Here is a 14421-nt window from a genome sequence, read left to right on the forward strand (position 1 = left end):
GGGAGCTGCATTCACATGCTCTGACTGTAATGAAAACAGAAGAGAGACACTTCGCTGCACGTTGCACAGCAGTGGAACGTTTCAAATAAAGTCAGCACAGATAGTGCAAGAAATATGACTTGAAGTGCGCTATACACTACTTTTTATCTGTGCTTTATCTGTGCTTCCTGTTGATTAGAAACATGATAAACAGCACAAGAGCAGTTCAGACATATGTGACCAAGTAAAATCCAGATTGAACTGGAAGAGACTTTAAATAATGATTAAATAATGACAGGAATGGAAGCCTTAAAGCAAGTGTAGACCAAAGAAAGGGAAAGCAGTAAAAGATCAATAACAAAATAAATACTGTGGGGCTGGACTGGACCCTCAAGTCAGTTAAAAGAGGTTATTTGTCACAAAATCTGTAGGCAAATGAATAAATATACTGTCACAACACCAGTAACTCCAGGCTGCTGATCTGAATTTGACATTCATCATATAATAGTTTTAGAGTCTTGATATCAGATAACTTTGTCTTAGGGCTGATGTTCAAAAGCACTGAAACGTACATTTATAATAAGGTCCTTATGCGTTTTCATATGTGAATTTCTCCGCCTTGCAAAGAGCATCATTACTGTTTACTTCTGGCTCCAAAACACCTGCTATCAACTCACACTGCCTTCAGTTGTTCAGTTGTCATGCTGAGATCTGACAGAAGCAGCACATCTTTAATATTAAACATTAGATATCTGTGTCTATAGGAATGTTTCTTGCTAACTGTGGTCTATTTCACAATTCAGAATCAATGTAGTGGATACAGAATTTTTTTTTTGGCTCTTTCCTAAAACCAAGACAAAATATTCTTGTAAAAATCCTGATGATTTTATAATTTCTTTGATAGCTCAGGAGACAACCTCTCTTTCTGGAGGTGAAAGAGGAACAGTCCTTATGGATGTGGTTCAAAGCTACACATGCAAACTACACAAGCACTTTGGTCTTTCATTCAAAGACTGAACTTGTGAGTGATGTGTGCCACTGTTCTTCATTAACTCAGTTGGACTGTGATCTCGCCATGTTTATCCACTGTGAACTGGTCATACATACTGATACATGGTGCTGTTGGAGCAGCACTTGAAGGATGGTAGTAAAAGACAGTGTGGCGTTCCTTCTGAATGAGGAGTTTGTGACGACTGCAGCCCACTGCCAAGCCAAGTCAGTTTAATACACTCTATGTGTATCTACTTGGAGCTCTGGGGCCCCTGATTGTTTATTCTTGTACAACAACAACCTAGACTCGTGTATTGAGACTGGCAGATATGTTTCACAATGTATTCATGAACTGTCACATAAATTCAAGTCTTATTTTAGTTTATAATATAATATTTTAATTGTTGTGTATACAATACTGACCAAAAGAATTGATCTGTTTGCTCCCAGTTATTTTTATTACATTTAATTTAATCATTACAGGGCGTACACAGCCTTACTAGGAGTTCACAGTGTCCATAACAATAATGATATTCAGCATATATCCGTGGAAGAAAAATTTTCCACATGAAGACTGCAATGTACCTGCATTTGTTAGTGAAGAAAGTGAAGGGCATGGGATACATGCTGTTCTCTGGACATATATATTTGAAAATGAGACGAGAAGTAACCAAGTATATAGGTGACATCCTGCTGTTTCACAACTCAGGCAGAGGAAATGGTTTGTGATTTTATCTGTGCTTCCTGTTAATTACAAACACAATAAACGGAAGAAGAAAAGTTGAAACAGATGTGACCAAGTAAAATCCAGATTGAACTGGAAGAGACATTAATTAAATAATGCCAAGAATGGAAGATTACATGATTACTCTCTGTTACAGTGAGAGTTGCCTTTGCAGCGCTGCCAGTCAAGTTTTCATATGTGAATTTCTCTGTCTTGCAAAGAGCATCATTACTGTTTACTTCTGGCTCCAAAACACCTGCCATCAACTCACACTGCTTTCAGCTGTCTCAGTCATTAAGTTTGGTTTTCATGCTGAGATCTGACAGGAGCAGCACATATTTAATGTTATACATTAGTTAGCTTGCTTTAAATGAATGTTTCTTACTAACTGTGGCCTATTTCAGAATTCTAGATCAATGTGGTGGATAGAAAAAACAAAAACAAAAATGACCAACATATTCTTGGACTGTGATGTGGTTTTATAAAAATGGAATATGTCAGTTGATGTCCATAAATACAATAAAATAATGACTATTTTATAATTTCTTTGGAAGCTCAGGAGTCACATTTCAAAGGTTCTGTTGGTAAAAGAGGCAACCATTAATTAAAAAGTGGAAAGTGTGCATTTGTAACTTTGAAAGTGGTTCAAAGTTACAAATGCACAAACACCTCCCTCTCTCTGTAGTACAAGGAAGCATTTAAAGACTGAACTTGTCAGTGACCTGTGCCACTGTTCTTCAGTAGCTCGGCTGGACTGTGATCTCATCATGTTTATCCACTGTGAACTGGTCATACTGATACTTGCAATGACTCTTGATGGTCAAGGTAAGTGAAGTTAATACTGCATCAAAGGATATAATGATTTTTAAATGATAGTTAATGAGGAGCTACATTAGAGATACATATTGTGACACACACACATATATACACATACATGCATATACATGCATATATATGTGTGTACTTCCTTCCCCCTAGTTCATGCAGGAAAAATCCATGCAGACCACGAGGCTGTGCCTCATAGCAGACCATACATGGTGCTTTTGGAGCTGCACATGGAAGGTGGTAGTAAAGGACACTGTGGTGGCTTCCTTCTGAATGAGGATTTTGTGATGACTGCAGCCCACTGCCAAGCCAAGTCAGTTTCATACATTTTATGTTTCAGCATTCGGATTCGGATTTCTGGTGCCCCTGATAAGATTTCTTTTCCCATCAACAACCCAGACTCAATTATTGAGACTGGAAAATACGCTCCATGACATCTTCATCAACTGTGACATAAATTCACATTTTTTAGTATCTTAATTTTTGTGAATACAATGCTCTTACCAAAAAAAATAATCATCTTCCTCCCAGTTAACTTTTTATATTTACTTTTGTCATTTCAGGTCGTACACAGCCTTACTGGGAGTTCACAATGTCCACAGAAACAATGAAATACAGCATATATCTGTGAAAGACATATTTCCACATAAATACTTCAACACAAGTGATTACCAAAATGACATAATGCTTCTTAAGGTAATAGAAAAAACAAATGTATTTAAAATCTTTGTACAGAAGTTTGGTTTTTCCCCTTTTTCACCTTCCCAATTCTGTTTCTCATTATTTTAGTAACAAATGCTCTGTGGAATCATACAGAGCACTAACATACTGTACATATTGAAATTTGTATTTTCAAAATATATTTATGTCTCTCCCTCTTTCTCAAGTTGAGCTCCAAGGCAACTTTCAGCAAAAATGTGAGACCCATTCCTCTCGCAGGCAAAGATGATGGTTCACTGCCAAAATCATGTATAGTCTCTGGCTGGGGAAAAACCGACAAAAATGGAAAGTATATGTCTGCGGTGCTCATGGAAGTCAATGTAACACTCATTAAAAATGAGAAGTGTGCTGCAGATAAATTCTACTGCTCTGAGGGAAAAACTGGACCAGCTGAGGTAGGTCTGATTTATGTAACATAAGATGGGCAAACATGCTTTGATCAACAATGATACTTAATCACTGCACACTGTGTATGTACTTCAAGGGAGACGGTGGTGTTCCATTGGTCTGCAACGATGGAAAGGCGTACGGGGTGGTGTCCCACACCTTCAAACCAAAGTCAGGTGGACCATTTCTATATGGCTATACTAAGATATCTGATCACTGGAGCTGGATCAGTTTGGTCACAAAAACTCCCTTTTGCATGTAATACTTGACTGATAAGAACACAACATTAGAATTGATAGATTTTTTTGTGTAACGCTGCAGTGCTTAAGTGTTGATTGAAATGCTTGTAACACCACTGATTCTGTCTGGATTTGCTTGATTTAGATAGATTTAGTCAAAATTTGCTTTGCTTTGATGATAGCAAATGATTAAAGTCTGTATTTGGAAAGTTGAGTCAAAAGACTGAAAATAAATGATATACATGTATGTACACTTCTGCTTGAGCATGGATTAAATCAACAAAAAAGACAATGCTGCCTCCTTGTGTATAAAGTTTGTTCTTACAACAAGACGTTTCACTATTCACTTGAAGTTGAAGTCAGAGCTGAAAGTCTCTTCTCATTTATAAGCTGTAAACCAAATCAAGTCCCTGCCTGTTGTTTAACAGAGTTTTTAATTGCATTTTTAGCAAAATGACAGAATGGCCAATGATCAGGGTGGATACTAATAGAGTCAGCTGTCACTCTCCAATTATTCAAGCACATTTTGGTTCCAATTTTGAGATTGTTTAGACACTATTAAATTAGGCCATATTCCTTTACTGCCAATTCAAATGTAGGCTAAATTTATTCTACATGACAGTGAGAGAGCACATTGCTCAGACCAAAGAAACTACTCTGTTTAGATAAGTTGCACTGCTCTGAGGGAAAGACTGGACCAGCTGACGTATACCTGATTTAAACATAACATGGACAAACATGCTTTGGTCAACAATGATAATTAACAGAGGTCTCCCACAACAGGCTCATGTTGTCTCATATGGAGAGGGAACTAGGGAAAAACAGATCAATCAGACTACTTAGAAAAATGTGAGTTTCCACAGAAAGAAACATCTACTTAACACAGATCAACTAAGTTCAAAATATTTACCTCTTCCATCTGAACTCCTTACATGATTTATCTCACGTCATCAATTTAACACTCAAATGCATGTCTCTTCTGTTATTCCTCCGTTTCCCACAATGCTCCAAATTCACTGCGTTGCCCTTCACCCTACAACTTGTCTAAGCATGTAAGTCAAATCATCATTCCCACTCCTGACTATGTCATATTCAGTCTCAAGAAGAAAATTCAGTCACTGACCAGCCTCAAATCACTCACCCTAAATTTCTTCTCAGCTCAAATTCATACCTGAGTCTTTCGGAACTCATGGGAAATAAGATAAGCTCAATTCTAGCCAACAGCACCTTTCCCCAGGACCATCTCTTTGTCACAGAGTCAGGAGAAGTCATGCCACTCTTTTGGTTTTATAAACATTTTTCATCAGGTTCTCTCTCAGTCAGAAATATTCCCACAACTATGCTGTGGACAGTGTTTCCATTTCTCGGATGCTTCCACTACATCCAGGCAAGGAATCCCTGATCACACTGTACCATCTGAAGTCACAGCGGCTGGTCATCACAAGCCTACCACAGCTACATTCACAGTCATCTTAAAGACACTTGAGGAGGTCGTTCTCACCTCGACACATTAAGCGCTTCTGGTGGATGATGAAGCCTTGAATGTTCACTGAGACTTGCCCCCCACCCTGAGTCTTACTACCTGGGTTCCTTGTCTCCACAGCTCCTGACAAATTTGATCCCCATTCAACCCTGATCATCTCTTTGTGCTCAACCTTATTTATCCATACATTCCCAACCCTGATTCATTCATCCCTGCCTGACCTGACATTCCAATAAGCTAATTTGCAAACATCAGTGGTATGGTCTGTGTTAGTGAAGAAATTGAAGGGCATGGGATCCATTCTGTTCTCTGAACATATATATTTGAAAATGTGACGAGAGGTAAGCAAGTATATAAGTAATCTGCTATTTCACCACTCAGGCAGAGGAAATGGTTTGTGATTTTATCTGTTCTTCCTGTTCATTACAAACGATAAACAGCTGAAATGGATGTGACCAAGTAAAATCCAGACTGAAATGAAAGAGACGTTAATTAAATAATGCCAAGAATGGGAGCTTAAAGATAAACGTAGACCAAAGAAAGGGGAAACAGTAAAAGATAACAATAAATGAGTCAATAACAAAATAAATACTGTGGGGCTGGACCGGACCCGCAGGGTTGTTAAAAGAGGTTATTTGTCACAAAATCCTTTCTGTACCCAGTAACTCCAGGCTCCTGCTCTGAATAAGACATTTGTAATGAAACAGTCTCAGAACCTTGATATCAAATAATTTAATCATAAGGCTGATGTTCAAAAGGCTTGAAACGTGTATATTTATAATAATATCTGTTCTACATCAAATTGGTTGTAGTATCATGATTACTCTCTGTTACAGTGAGAGCTGCCTTTGCAGCGCTGCCAGTCAAGTTTTTACATGTGAACTTCCCCGTCTTGCATCATTACTGTTAACTTCTTGCTCCAAAACACCTGCCATCAACTCACACTGCCTTCAGGTGTCTCAGACATTAAGTTTGGTTTTCATACTGAGATCTGACAGAAGCAGCACATTATTTATGCATGTTATGCATTAGTTAGCCTGCTTAAAATGAATGTTTCTTACTATGTTTCTTACCTATTTCACAATTCTAGATCAATGTGGTGGATAGAGAAAAATCTCTTTGCTAAATCCAACACTGACCAACATATTTTTGGACTGTGAAGTAGTTTTATAAAAATAGTGCGTGTCAATTGATTTCCATTTCCATACAGCAAAATCAGGACTATGTTATCATTTCTTCGGTAGCTCAGGAGTCACATTTCTCAAGTTCTGTGGCAGAAAAAGAGGCAACCATTAATTAAAAAGTGGAAAGTGTGCATTTGTAACTTTAAAAGTGGTTCAAAGTTACAAATGCACAAACACCTCCCTCTCTCTGTAGTACAAGGAAGCATTTAAAGACTGAACTTGTCAGTGACCTGTACCACTGGTCTTCAGTAGCTCAGCTGGACTGTGATCTCACCATGTTTATCCACTGTGAACTGGTCATACTGATACTTGCGATGACTCTTGATGGTCAAGGTAAGTGAAGTTAATACTGCATCAAAGGATATAATGATTTTTAAATGACAGTTAATGAGGAGCTACATATATACACATGTATACACACACACACACACACACATATATACATACATGCATATATATACACATGTGTAATTTCTTCCTCCTAGTTCATGCCATCTATGGAGGCCATGAGGCTGTGCCACATAGCAGGCCATACATGGTGCTGTTAGAGTGCCACACGGAACATGGTCATAAAGGACACTGTGGTGGCTTCCTTCTGAATGAAGATTTTGTGATGACCGCAGCCAGCTGCCAAGCCAAGTCAGTTTAATACACTTTATGTTTCAGCGTTGGGCTTTCTGGTGCCCGACAACAACTAAGACTCAAGTACTGAGACTGGAAAATACGCTCCATGACATCTTTATCAACTGTGACATAAATTCAAGTTTTTTTAGTATCTTTTTTGTGAATACAATGCTCTGACCAAAAAAAAAATCTTCTTCCTCCCAGTTAACTTTTTATATTTACTTTTGTCATTTCAGGTCATACACAGCCTTACTGGGAGTTCACGATGTCCACAGAAACAATGAAATACAGCGTATATCTGTGAAAGGCATATTTCCACATGAGTACTACGACACAACTGATTACCAAAATGACATAATGCTTCTTAAGGTAATAGAAAAAACAAATGTATTTAAAATCTTTTTTTCCCCCTTTTCATCTTCCCAATTCTGTTTTTCATTATTTTAGTAGCAAATGCTTTGTGGAAACAGAACAGAGACTAACATACTGTGCATACCGAAGTTTGTATTTTTAAAATATATTTATGTCTCTTCCTCTTTCTGAAGTTGAGCTCCAAGGCACAGTTCAAAGAACATGTAAGACCCATTCGTCTCGCAGGTGGAGATGACGGCTCACTGCCAAAATCATGTAAAGTCTCTGGCTGGGGAACAAGCTACAGAAACAATTATCACATGTCTCCTGTGCTCATGGAAGCCAATGTAACACTCACTGAAAATGAGCAGTGTGCTAAGGAAAACTTTTACTGCTCTGAGGGAAAGACTGGACCAGGTGACGTATGTATATTCATGTAACATAATATGGACAAAACTGCTTTGGTCAAGAATGATCATTAATTCACTGTTGCTGAAGTAATCACTGCACACTGTGTATGTACTTCTAGGGAGACGGTGGTGTTCCACTGGTCTGCGAAGATGGAAAAGCGTACGGGGTGATGTCCAGCTCAGGCAAATCAAACTTAGATGGAGCAGATATCGATCGTTACACCAGGATCCCTGATTATAGAAAGTGGATCAATTTGATTATGGGACATTGTGGAAAGCTCTAGTGTTTCGTAATATTATCATAACATTTGAATTTACATTGGTCCACTTTGTTACTTTAGAGCTGATGATTGAGGTGATCGTATCACATCTGATTCCACATCAGAGAGACTGCCAGACCAACAAGTCTGGACTCGCTTGCTTTGCTTTGATCAAAACATGCTTTACTTTGATGATTTCAAATGATGCAAATTTTTGCTTGGAAATCTGAGTCAGAAGACTGAAAATAGTGTACGCTGCTGTAATTACTGCTTTGTAAATCTTCATTTAGACCATATCAAATGACAACACAGACTCATGTAAATCAGTTTTTTTCCATCTTCTGAAACAAACTGTTGCTCTCTTACTGTGTTATCTCAATGCCTCTGTACACTTCTCTGTTTTAACATGAATTAAATCAATAAAAAAGACAACACTGCCTCCTTGTGAACAAAATGTACTGATGAAACATGCAGAAGAGTTTCACTGTTCACTTGTTGGTCAGAGCTCCAATTATTTATAGCTATAATTATTTATTAGCACATATTATGTCAAATTTATGTTAAATGTCACCCAATTTCCAGTAATTTCTCAGACTATCACAGCTGTGACAATTTCAAGGTTGTACCTTAAGGAGGGACAACTATGTTGTTGTACAATACAATGAAATAAGTTTTGATATTTTAGAATAACATTATGAAAGTTATACTACACTACATGAAGTACATCCAAAAAAAAAGGAAGGAAAATTATAAAGGCACATCATAATCAAAATATGCAACCTAAAGCATGTTTTCACCAGAAAAATTGAAACTTATGCTATAAAGATAAAAACAACAAATCATGTTAAACTGTCTGAATTCCTGTGATGATAAAATGAAAGGATAATAATAATGCTGCTGGTTACTAGTGTTTTTAGTCCAGTGTTATATCAAAATTATACTGAAAAGAAAGAAAGAATTACAGCGAGATCTACTGTCAATACCAAACAGAGCAGATCAGAGGTTTAAAACAACAGGCTCTTATTGTCACATATGGAGTTTTCACAGAAAAAAGAAACTCCACATAACAACTAAGTCCAAGATACTTACAACTTGTATCTGAACTCCTCACGTGATTTATCTCACTTCATCAAATTAACACTAAAATGCATGTTTCCTCTGTTTCCTAAAACGCTCCAAAGTCACAGCATAGCGCTTCCCCCTACAATTCATTCATCCCCACGTGACCTGCCATTCCAATAAGGTCATTTGCAAACTTCAATGGCATGGTTTTTGTTAGTGAAGAAAGTGAAGGGCATGGGATCCATGCTGTTCTCTGAACATATTTATTTGAAAATGACACGAGAGGTAGCCAAGTATATAGGTGATATACTGCTGTTTCACAACTCAGGCAGAGGAAATGGCTTGTGATTTTATCTGTGCTTCCTGTTAATTACAAACATGATAAACAGCACAAGAGCAGTTCAGACATATGTGACCAAGTAAAATCCAGATTGAACTGGAAGAGACTTTAAATAATGATTAAATACTGCCAAGAATGGAAGCCTTAGGGGGAATGTAGACCAAAGAAAGGGAAAGCAGTAAAAGACCAATGGCAAAATAAATACTGTGGGGCTGGACTGGAACCTCACGGTAGTTAAAAGAGGTTATTTGTCACAAAATCTGTAGGCAAATGAATAAATATACTGTCACAACACCAGTAACTCCAGGCTGCTGATCTGAATTTGACATTCGCCAACAGTCTTGATGTTCAAAAGCATTGAAACGTGTACATTTATAATAAGGTCCTTTTTTTCCAAATCTGTTCTGCAGTAAATCAGTTGCAGTATCATGATTACTCTCTGTTACAGTGAGAGCTGCCTTTGCAGCGCTGCCAGTCAAGTTTTCATATGTGAATTTCTCGTTCTTGCAAAGAGCATCATTACTGTTTACTTCTGGCTCCAAAACACCTGCCATCAACTCACACTGCCTTCAGTTGTCTCAGTCATTAAGTTTGGTTGTCATGCTGAGATCTGACAGGAGCTGCACATATTTACTGTTAAACATTAGATATCTATGTCTATAGGAATTTTTCTTGCTAACTGTGGCCTATTTCACAATTCAGAATCAATGTGGTGGATAGAGAACTATTTTTTTTTTTTAGCTCTTTCCTAAAACCAAGACAAAATATTCTTGTACTATGAAAAAGGTTTTATAATATTCCTTCCTGATGATTTTATGATTTCTTTGGTAGCTCAGGAGACACAAGTCCTCTAGAGGTGAAAGAGGAACAGTCCTTATGAATGTGGTTCAAAGCTACATATGCAAACTACACAAGCACTTTGGTCTTTCATTCAAAGACTGAACTTGTGAGTGATGTGTGCCACTGTTCTTCATTAACTCAGTTGGACTGTGATCTCGCCATGTTTATCCACTGTGAACTGGTCATACATACTGATACATGGTGCTGTTGGAGCAGCACTTGAAGGATGGTAGTAAAAGACAGTGTGGCGTTCCTTCTGAATGAGGAGTTTGTGATGACTGCAGCCCACTGCCAAGCCAAGTCAGTTTAATACACTCTATGTGTATCTACTTGGAGCTCTGGGGCCCCTGATTGTTTATTCTTGTACTACAACAACAACCTAGACTCGTGTATTGAGACTGGCAGATATGTTTCACAATGTATTAATGAACTGTCACAAATTCTTTTAATATTTTAATTGTTGCGTATACAATACTCTGACCAAAAGAACTGATCTGTTTGCTCCCAGTTAATTTTATTACATTTAATTAATCATTGCGGGCCGTACACAGCCTTACTAGGAGTTTGCAATGTCCATAACAGTAATGGAGTGAAGAAAGTGAAGGGCATGGGATCCATGCTGTTCTCTGCACATATATATTTGAAAATGAGACGAGAAGTAACCAAGTATATAGGTGACATCCTGCTGTTTCACAACTCAGGCCGAGGAAATGGTTTGTGATTTTATCTGTTCTTCCTGTTAATTACAAACACGATAAAGGGAAGAAGAGAAGTTGAAACAGATGTGACAGATGTGATCAATATCCAGATTGAATTGGAGTCAGAGACTGCTTTATCAAAACTGAATTATGGAAGAGACTTTATTTAATTTGACATTATCCATATCGTCTTAGGGTCTTTGACACATGTACATTTACAATGAGGTCCTTTTTTTCCCAAATCTGTTCTACAACAAATCAGTTGCAGTATCATGATTACTCTCTGTTACAGTGAGAGCTGCCTTTGCAGCGCTGCCAGTCAAGTTTTCATATGTGAATTTCTCTGTCTTGCAAAGAGCATCATTACTGTTTACTTCTGGCTTCAAAACACCTGCCATCAACTCACACTGCCTTCAGCTGTCTCAGTCGTTAAGTTTGGTTTTCATGCAGAGATCTGACAGAAGAAGCACATATTTAATATTATACAATAGTTAACCTGGTTTAAAGGAATATTTCTTAATAACTTTGGTCTATTTCACAACAAGATCAATGTGGTGGATAGAAAAATAAATTTTTTTTGGCTCCTTCCTAAAACCAAGACTGACCAACATATTCTTGGACTGTGATGTGAGTTTATAAAAAACTGATTCTGTCAATTGATCTTAATTTCTGTTCAACCTGATCATTTTATAATTTCTTGGTAGTTCTGTGGAGGTGAAAGAGGCAACCTTCTTGTGAATGTGGTTCAAAGCTACATATGCAAATTACACAAACACTTCCTGCTTTGTCACAGGGAAGCATTTAAAGACTGAACTTGTCAGTGATGTGTTCCACTGTTCTTCAGTAGCTCAGCCAGACTGACTGTGATCTCACCATGTTTATCCACTGTGAACTGGTCATCCTGATACTTGTGATGACTCTTGATGGTCAAGGTAAGTGAAGTTAAAAGTGCATTGAAGGATATAATGAATTTTAAACGAGAGTTAATGAGGAGCTACATTTGCAATTTCAGTAACTGCTCCAGCTGTCTCAGGTTTGAAGGGTGCCTTCTCCAAACTGCATGTTACAGCTCCTTTCACAGATGTTCAATAGGCTTTAGACCAGGGTTCATGGAAAGCCACTTCAGAGTAGTCCAGTGTTTTGTTCTTAGCTATTCTTGGGTGTTTTTAGTTGTGTGTTTTGGATCATTATACTATTGGAGTACCCATGACCTGTGACTGTGGGCAGCACATTTGGCTCCAGAATGGCTTGATAGTCTTAAGATCTCATTGTACCCTGCACAGGTTCAAAACACCCTATGTCAGATGCAGCAAAGCAGCCTCAGAACATAACCAAGCCTGTTCTGTGTTTTCTTTGTGCGCTTCATTCACACACACACACACACACACACACACAAACATGCATACTTTTTTCCCCCCTAGTTCATGCAGGAGAAATCTATGGAGGCCACAAGGCTGCGCCACATAGCAGACCATACATGGTGCTGTTGGAGCTGCACCTGGAGGATGGCAGTAAAGGACACTGTGGTGGCTTCCTTCTGAATGAAGATTTTGTGATGACTGCAGCCCACTGCCAAGCCAAGTCAGTTTAATACACTTCAGTTTTACCTACTTAAAGTTTCAGGGACACCCTGACTGTGTGTTCTTGTACAGCAACAACCCAGACTCATGTACCGGCAGACCTGTACGTACTGTCACATACTGTAGATGCTGTATATCCTGAATATCCTGCACTTGCTGCTTTTGCACTTCTGGTCAGATGCCCGCCAGCCCACCATTTCGTTACCCTGTCCTTGTACATGTGTAATGACAATAAGGTTGAATATGCTTCATGATGTCTTCATGAATGGCCACATAGTCTATTAGTATCTTAATTTTGTGAATACAATTCTCTGTCCAAAAAACTAATCTTTTTTCTCTCAGTTATCTTTTTATATTTACTTTTGCCATTTCAGATCGTACACAGTCTTACTGGGAGTTCACGATGTCCATAAAAATGATGGAATACATCATATTTCTGTGAAAGACATATGTCCACATGAAGACTACAATGTAACTGATTACCAAAATGACATAATGCTTCTTAAGGTAATGGAAAAAAGTAAATGTATTTAAAATCTTTGTATTTGGCAGAACTTTGGTTTCGTCCCATTTCCATCTTCCCAGTTTTGTGTCTCATTATTTCAGCAGTGAATGCTCTGTGGAATCATACAGAGCACTAACATACTGTACATATTGAAATTTGTATTCTTAAAATATGTTGTTGTCTCCCTCTTTCTGAAGTTGAGGTCCAAGGCACATTTAAACGAACAGGTGAAACCCATTCCTCTTGCAGCTGGAGATGATTTCTCAGTGCCAAACTCATGTACAGTCTCTGGCTGGGGAAGAAGCAACAGAAACACTAATCACATGTCTCCTGTGCTCATGGAAGCCAATGTAACACTCATTTCAGATGAGCAGTGTGCCGAGGAAAACTTTTACTGCTCTGAGGGAAAGACTGGACCAGGTCAGGTACGTGTATTCATGTAACATAATATGGACAAAGCAGCTTTGGTCAAGAATGATAATTAATTCACTGTTGCTGAAGTAATCACTGCACACTGTGTATGTACTTCTAGGGAGACTCTGGTGGTCCACTGGTCTGCGAAGACAGAAAGGCATACGGGGTGGTGTCCACCTCAGGCAACCCAAACTCTGATGGACCAATTATCTATCGTTACACCAAGATACCTAAGTATAGAAAGTGGATTGATTTTAATATGGAAAATTGTGGAAAGCTCTAATGTATCATAACATTTGAATTAGCATTAGTTCTGTTTGTTACTTTAGAGCTGAGGTAGGCTGAGGTTATCGCATCACATCTGATTCCACATCAAACAGACTGCCAGACCACAAAGTCTGGACTTGCTTGCTTTGCTTTGCTTTGATCGAAACATGCTTTAAATGATGCAAATTTTTGCTTGGAAAGTTGAGTCAGAAGACTGAAAATAGTGTACGCTGCTGTACTGGGTGCTCTACATTTTCTGTCAGTTAACTCAAGGTAATTCAAAGCAAATTAGAAATGACTGCTTTGCGCATCTTCATTTAGACCATATCAAATGAGAACACAGACTCATGTAAATTTGTTTTGTTCCATCTATTGAAACAATAAACTGTTGCTCTCTTACCATGTTCTCTCAATGCCTCTGTACACTTCCCTGTTTGAACATAAATTAAATCAACAAAAAAGACAACACTGCCTCCTTGTGAACAAAATGTATTGATGCAAGATGCAGAAGAGTTTCACTGTTCACTTGTTGAAGTCAG

General features: G+C 38.1%; 2 protein-coding genes across 3 annotated transcripts; both read left to right on the top strand.

Annotated features, from left to right (window-relative positions):
* Positions 1 to 2442: 2442 nt before the first annotated feature.
* LOC121183839 (granzyme E-like) lies at positions 2443 to 14281 on the top strand. Of its 2 annotated transcripts, XM_041041120.1 has the most exons (6): positions 2443 to 2518; positions 2672 to 2831; positions 3082 to 3214; positions 3406 to 3633; positions 3723 to 3761; positions 13773 to 14281. In XM_041041120.1, exons 1-6 carry the CDS (start codon positions 2461 to 2463, stop codon positions 13896 to 13898), a joined length of 744 nt encoding a protein of 247 aa, XP_040897054.1. In that variant the 5' UTR covers positions 2443 to 2460; the 3' UTR covers positions 13899 to 14281. The 2 variants fall into 2 exon arrangements, with proteins under 2 accessions (XP_040897054.1, XP_040897053.1); XM_041041119.1 differs by lacking the exons at positions 2443 to 2518; positions 2672 to 2831; positions 3082 to 3214; positions 3406 to 3633; positions 3723 to 3761 and adding exons at positions 11918 to 12048; positions 12538 to 12697; positions 13071 to 13203; positions 13399 to 13626 and having other exon boundaries at positions 13734 to 14281.
* On the top strand, positions 6763 to 8599 carry LOC121183842 (granzyme E-like). Its single transcript, XM_041041122.1, has 5 exons — positions 6763 to 6864; positions 7017 to 7170; positions 7392 to 7524; positions 7701 to 7928; positions 8036 to 8599. Exons 1-5 carry the CDS (start codon positions 6807 to 6809, stop codon positions 8198 to 8200), a joined length of 738 nt encoding a protein of 245 aa, XP_040897056.1. The 5' UTR covers positions 6763 to 6806; the 3' UTR covers positions 8201 to 8599.
* Positions 14282 to 14421: the final 140 nt, after the last annotated feature.

The sequence above is a fragment of the Toxotes jaculatrix genome, chromosome 6 (assembly GCF_017976425.1).
Source record: "Toxotes jaculatrix isolate fToxJac2 chromosome 6, fToxJac2.pri, whole genome shotgun sequence".
NCBI classification, from domain to species: domain Eukaryota; kingdom Metazoa; phylum Chordata; class Actinopteri; family Toxotidae; genus Toxotes; species Toxotes jaculatrix.

Coding starts and splice junctions, on each gene's coding strand:
- LOC121183839 (XM_041041120.1), top strand. CDS start 2,461: ATGTTTATCCACTGTGAACTGGTCATACTGATACTTGCAATGACTCTT. Junction 2,519..2,671: donor AATGACTCTTGATGGTCAAG/GTAAGTGAAGTT, acceptor CCTTCCCCCTAG/TTCATGCAGGAAAAATCCAT. Junction 3,762..13,772: donor TGGTCTGCAACGATGGAAAG/GCGTACGGGGTG, acceptor GAAGACAGAAAG/GCATACGGGGTGGTGTCCAC.
- LOC121183842 (XM_041041122.1), top strand. CDS start 6,807: ATGTTTATCCACTGTGAACTGGTCATACTGATACTTGCGATGACTCTT. Junction 6,865..7,016: donor GATGACTCTTGATGGTCAAG/GTAAGTGAAGTT, acceptor TCTTCCTCCTAG/TTCATGCCATCTATGGAGGC. Junction 7,525..7,700: donor ATGACATAATGCTTCTTAAG/GTAATAGAAAAA, acceptor CTCTTTCTGAAG/TTGAGCTCCAAGGCACAGTT.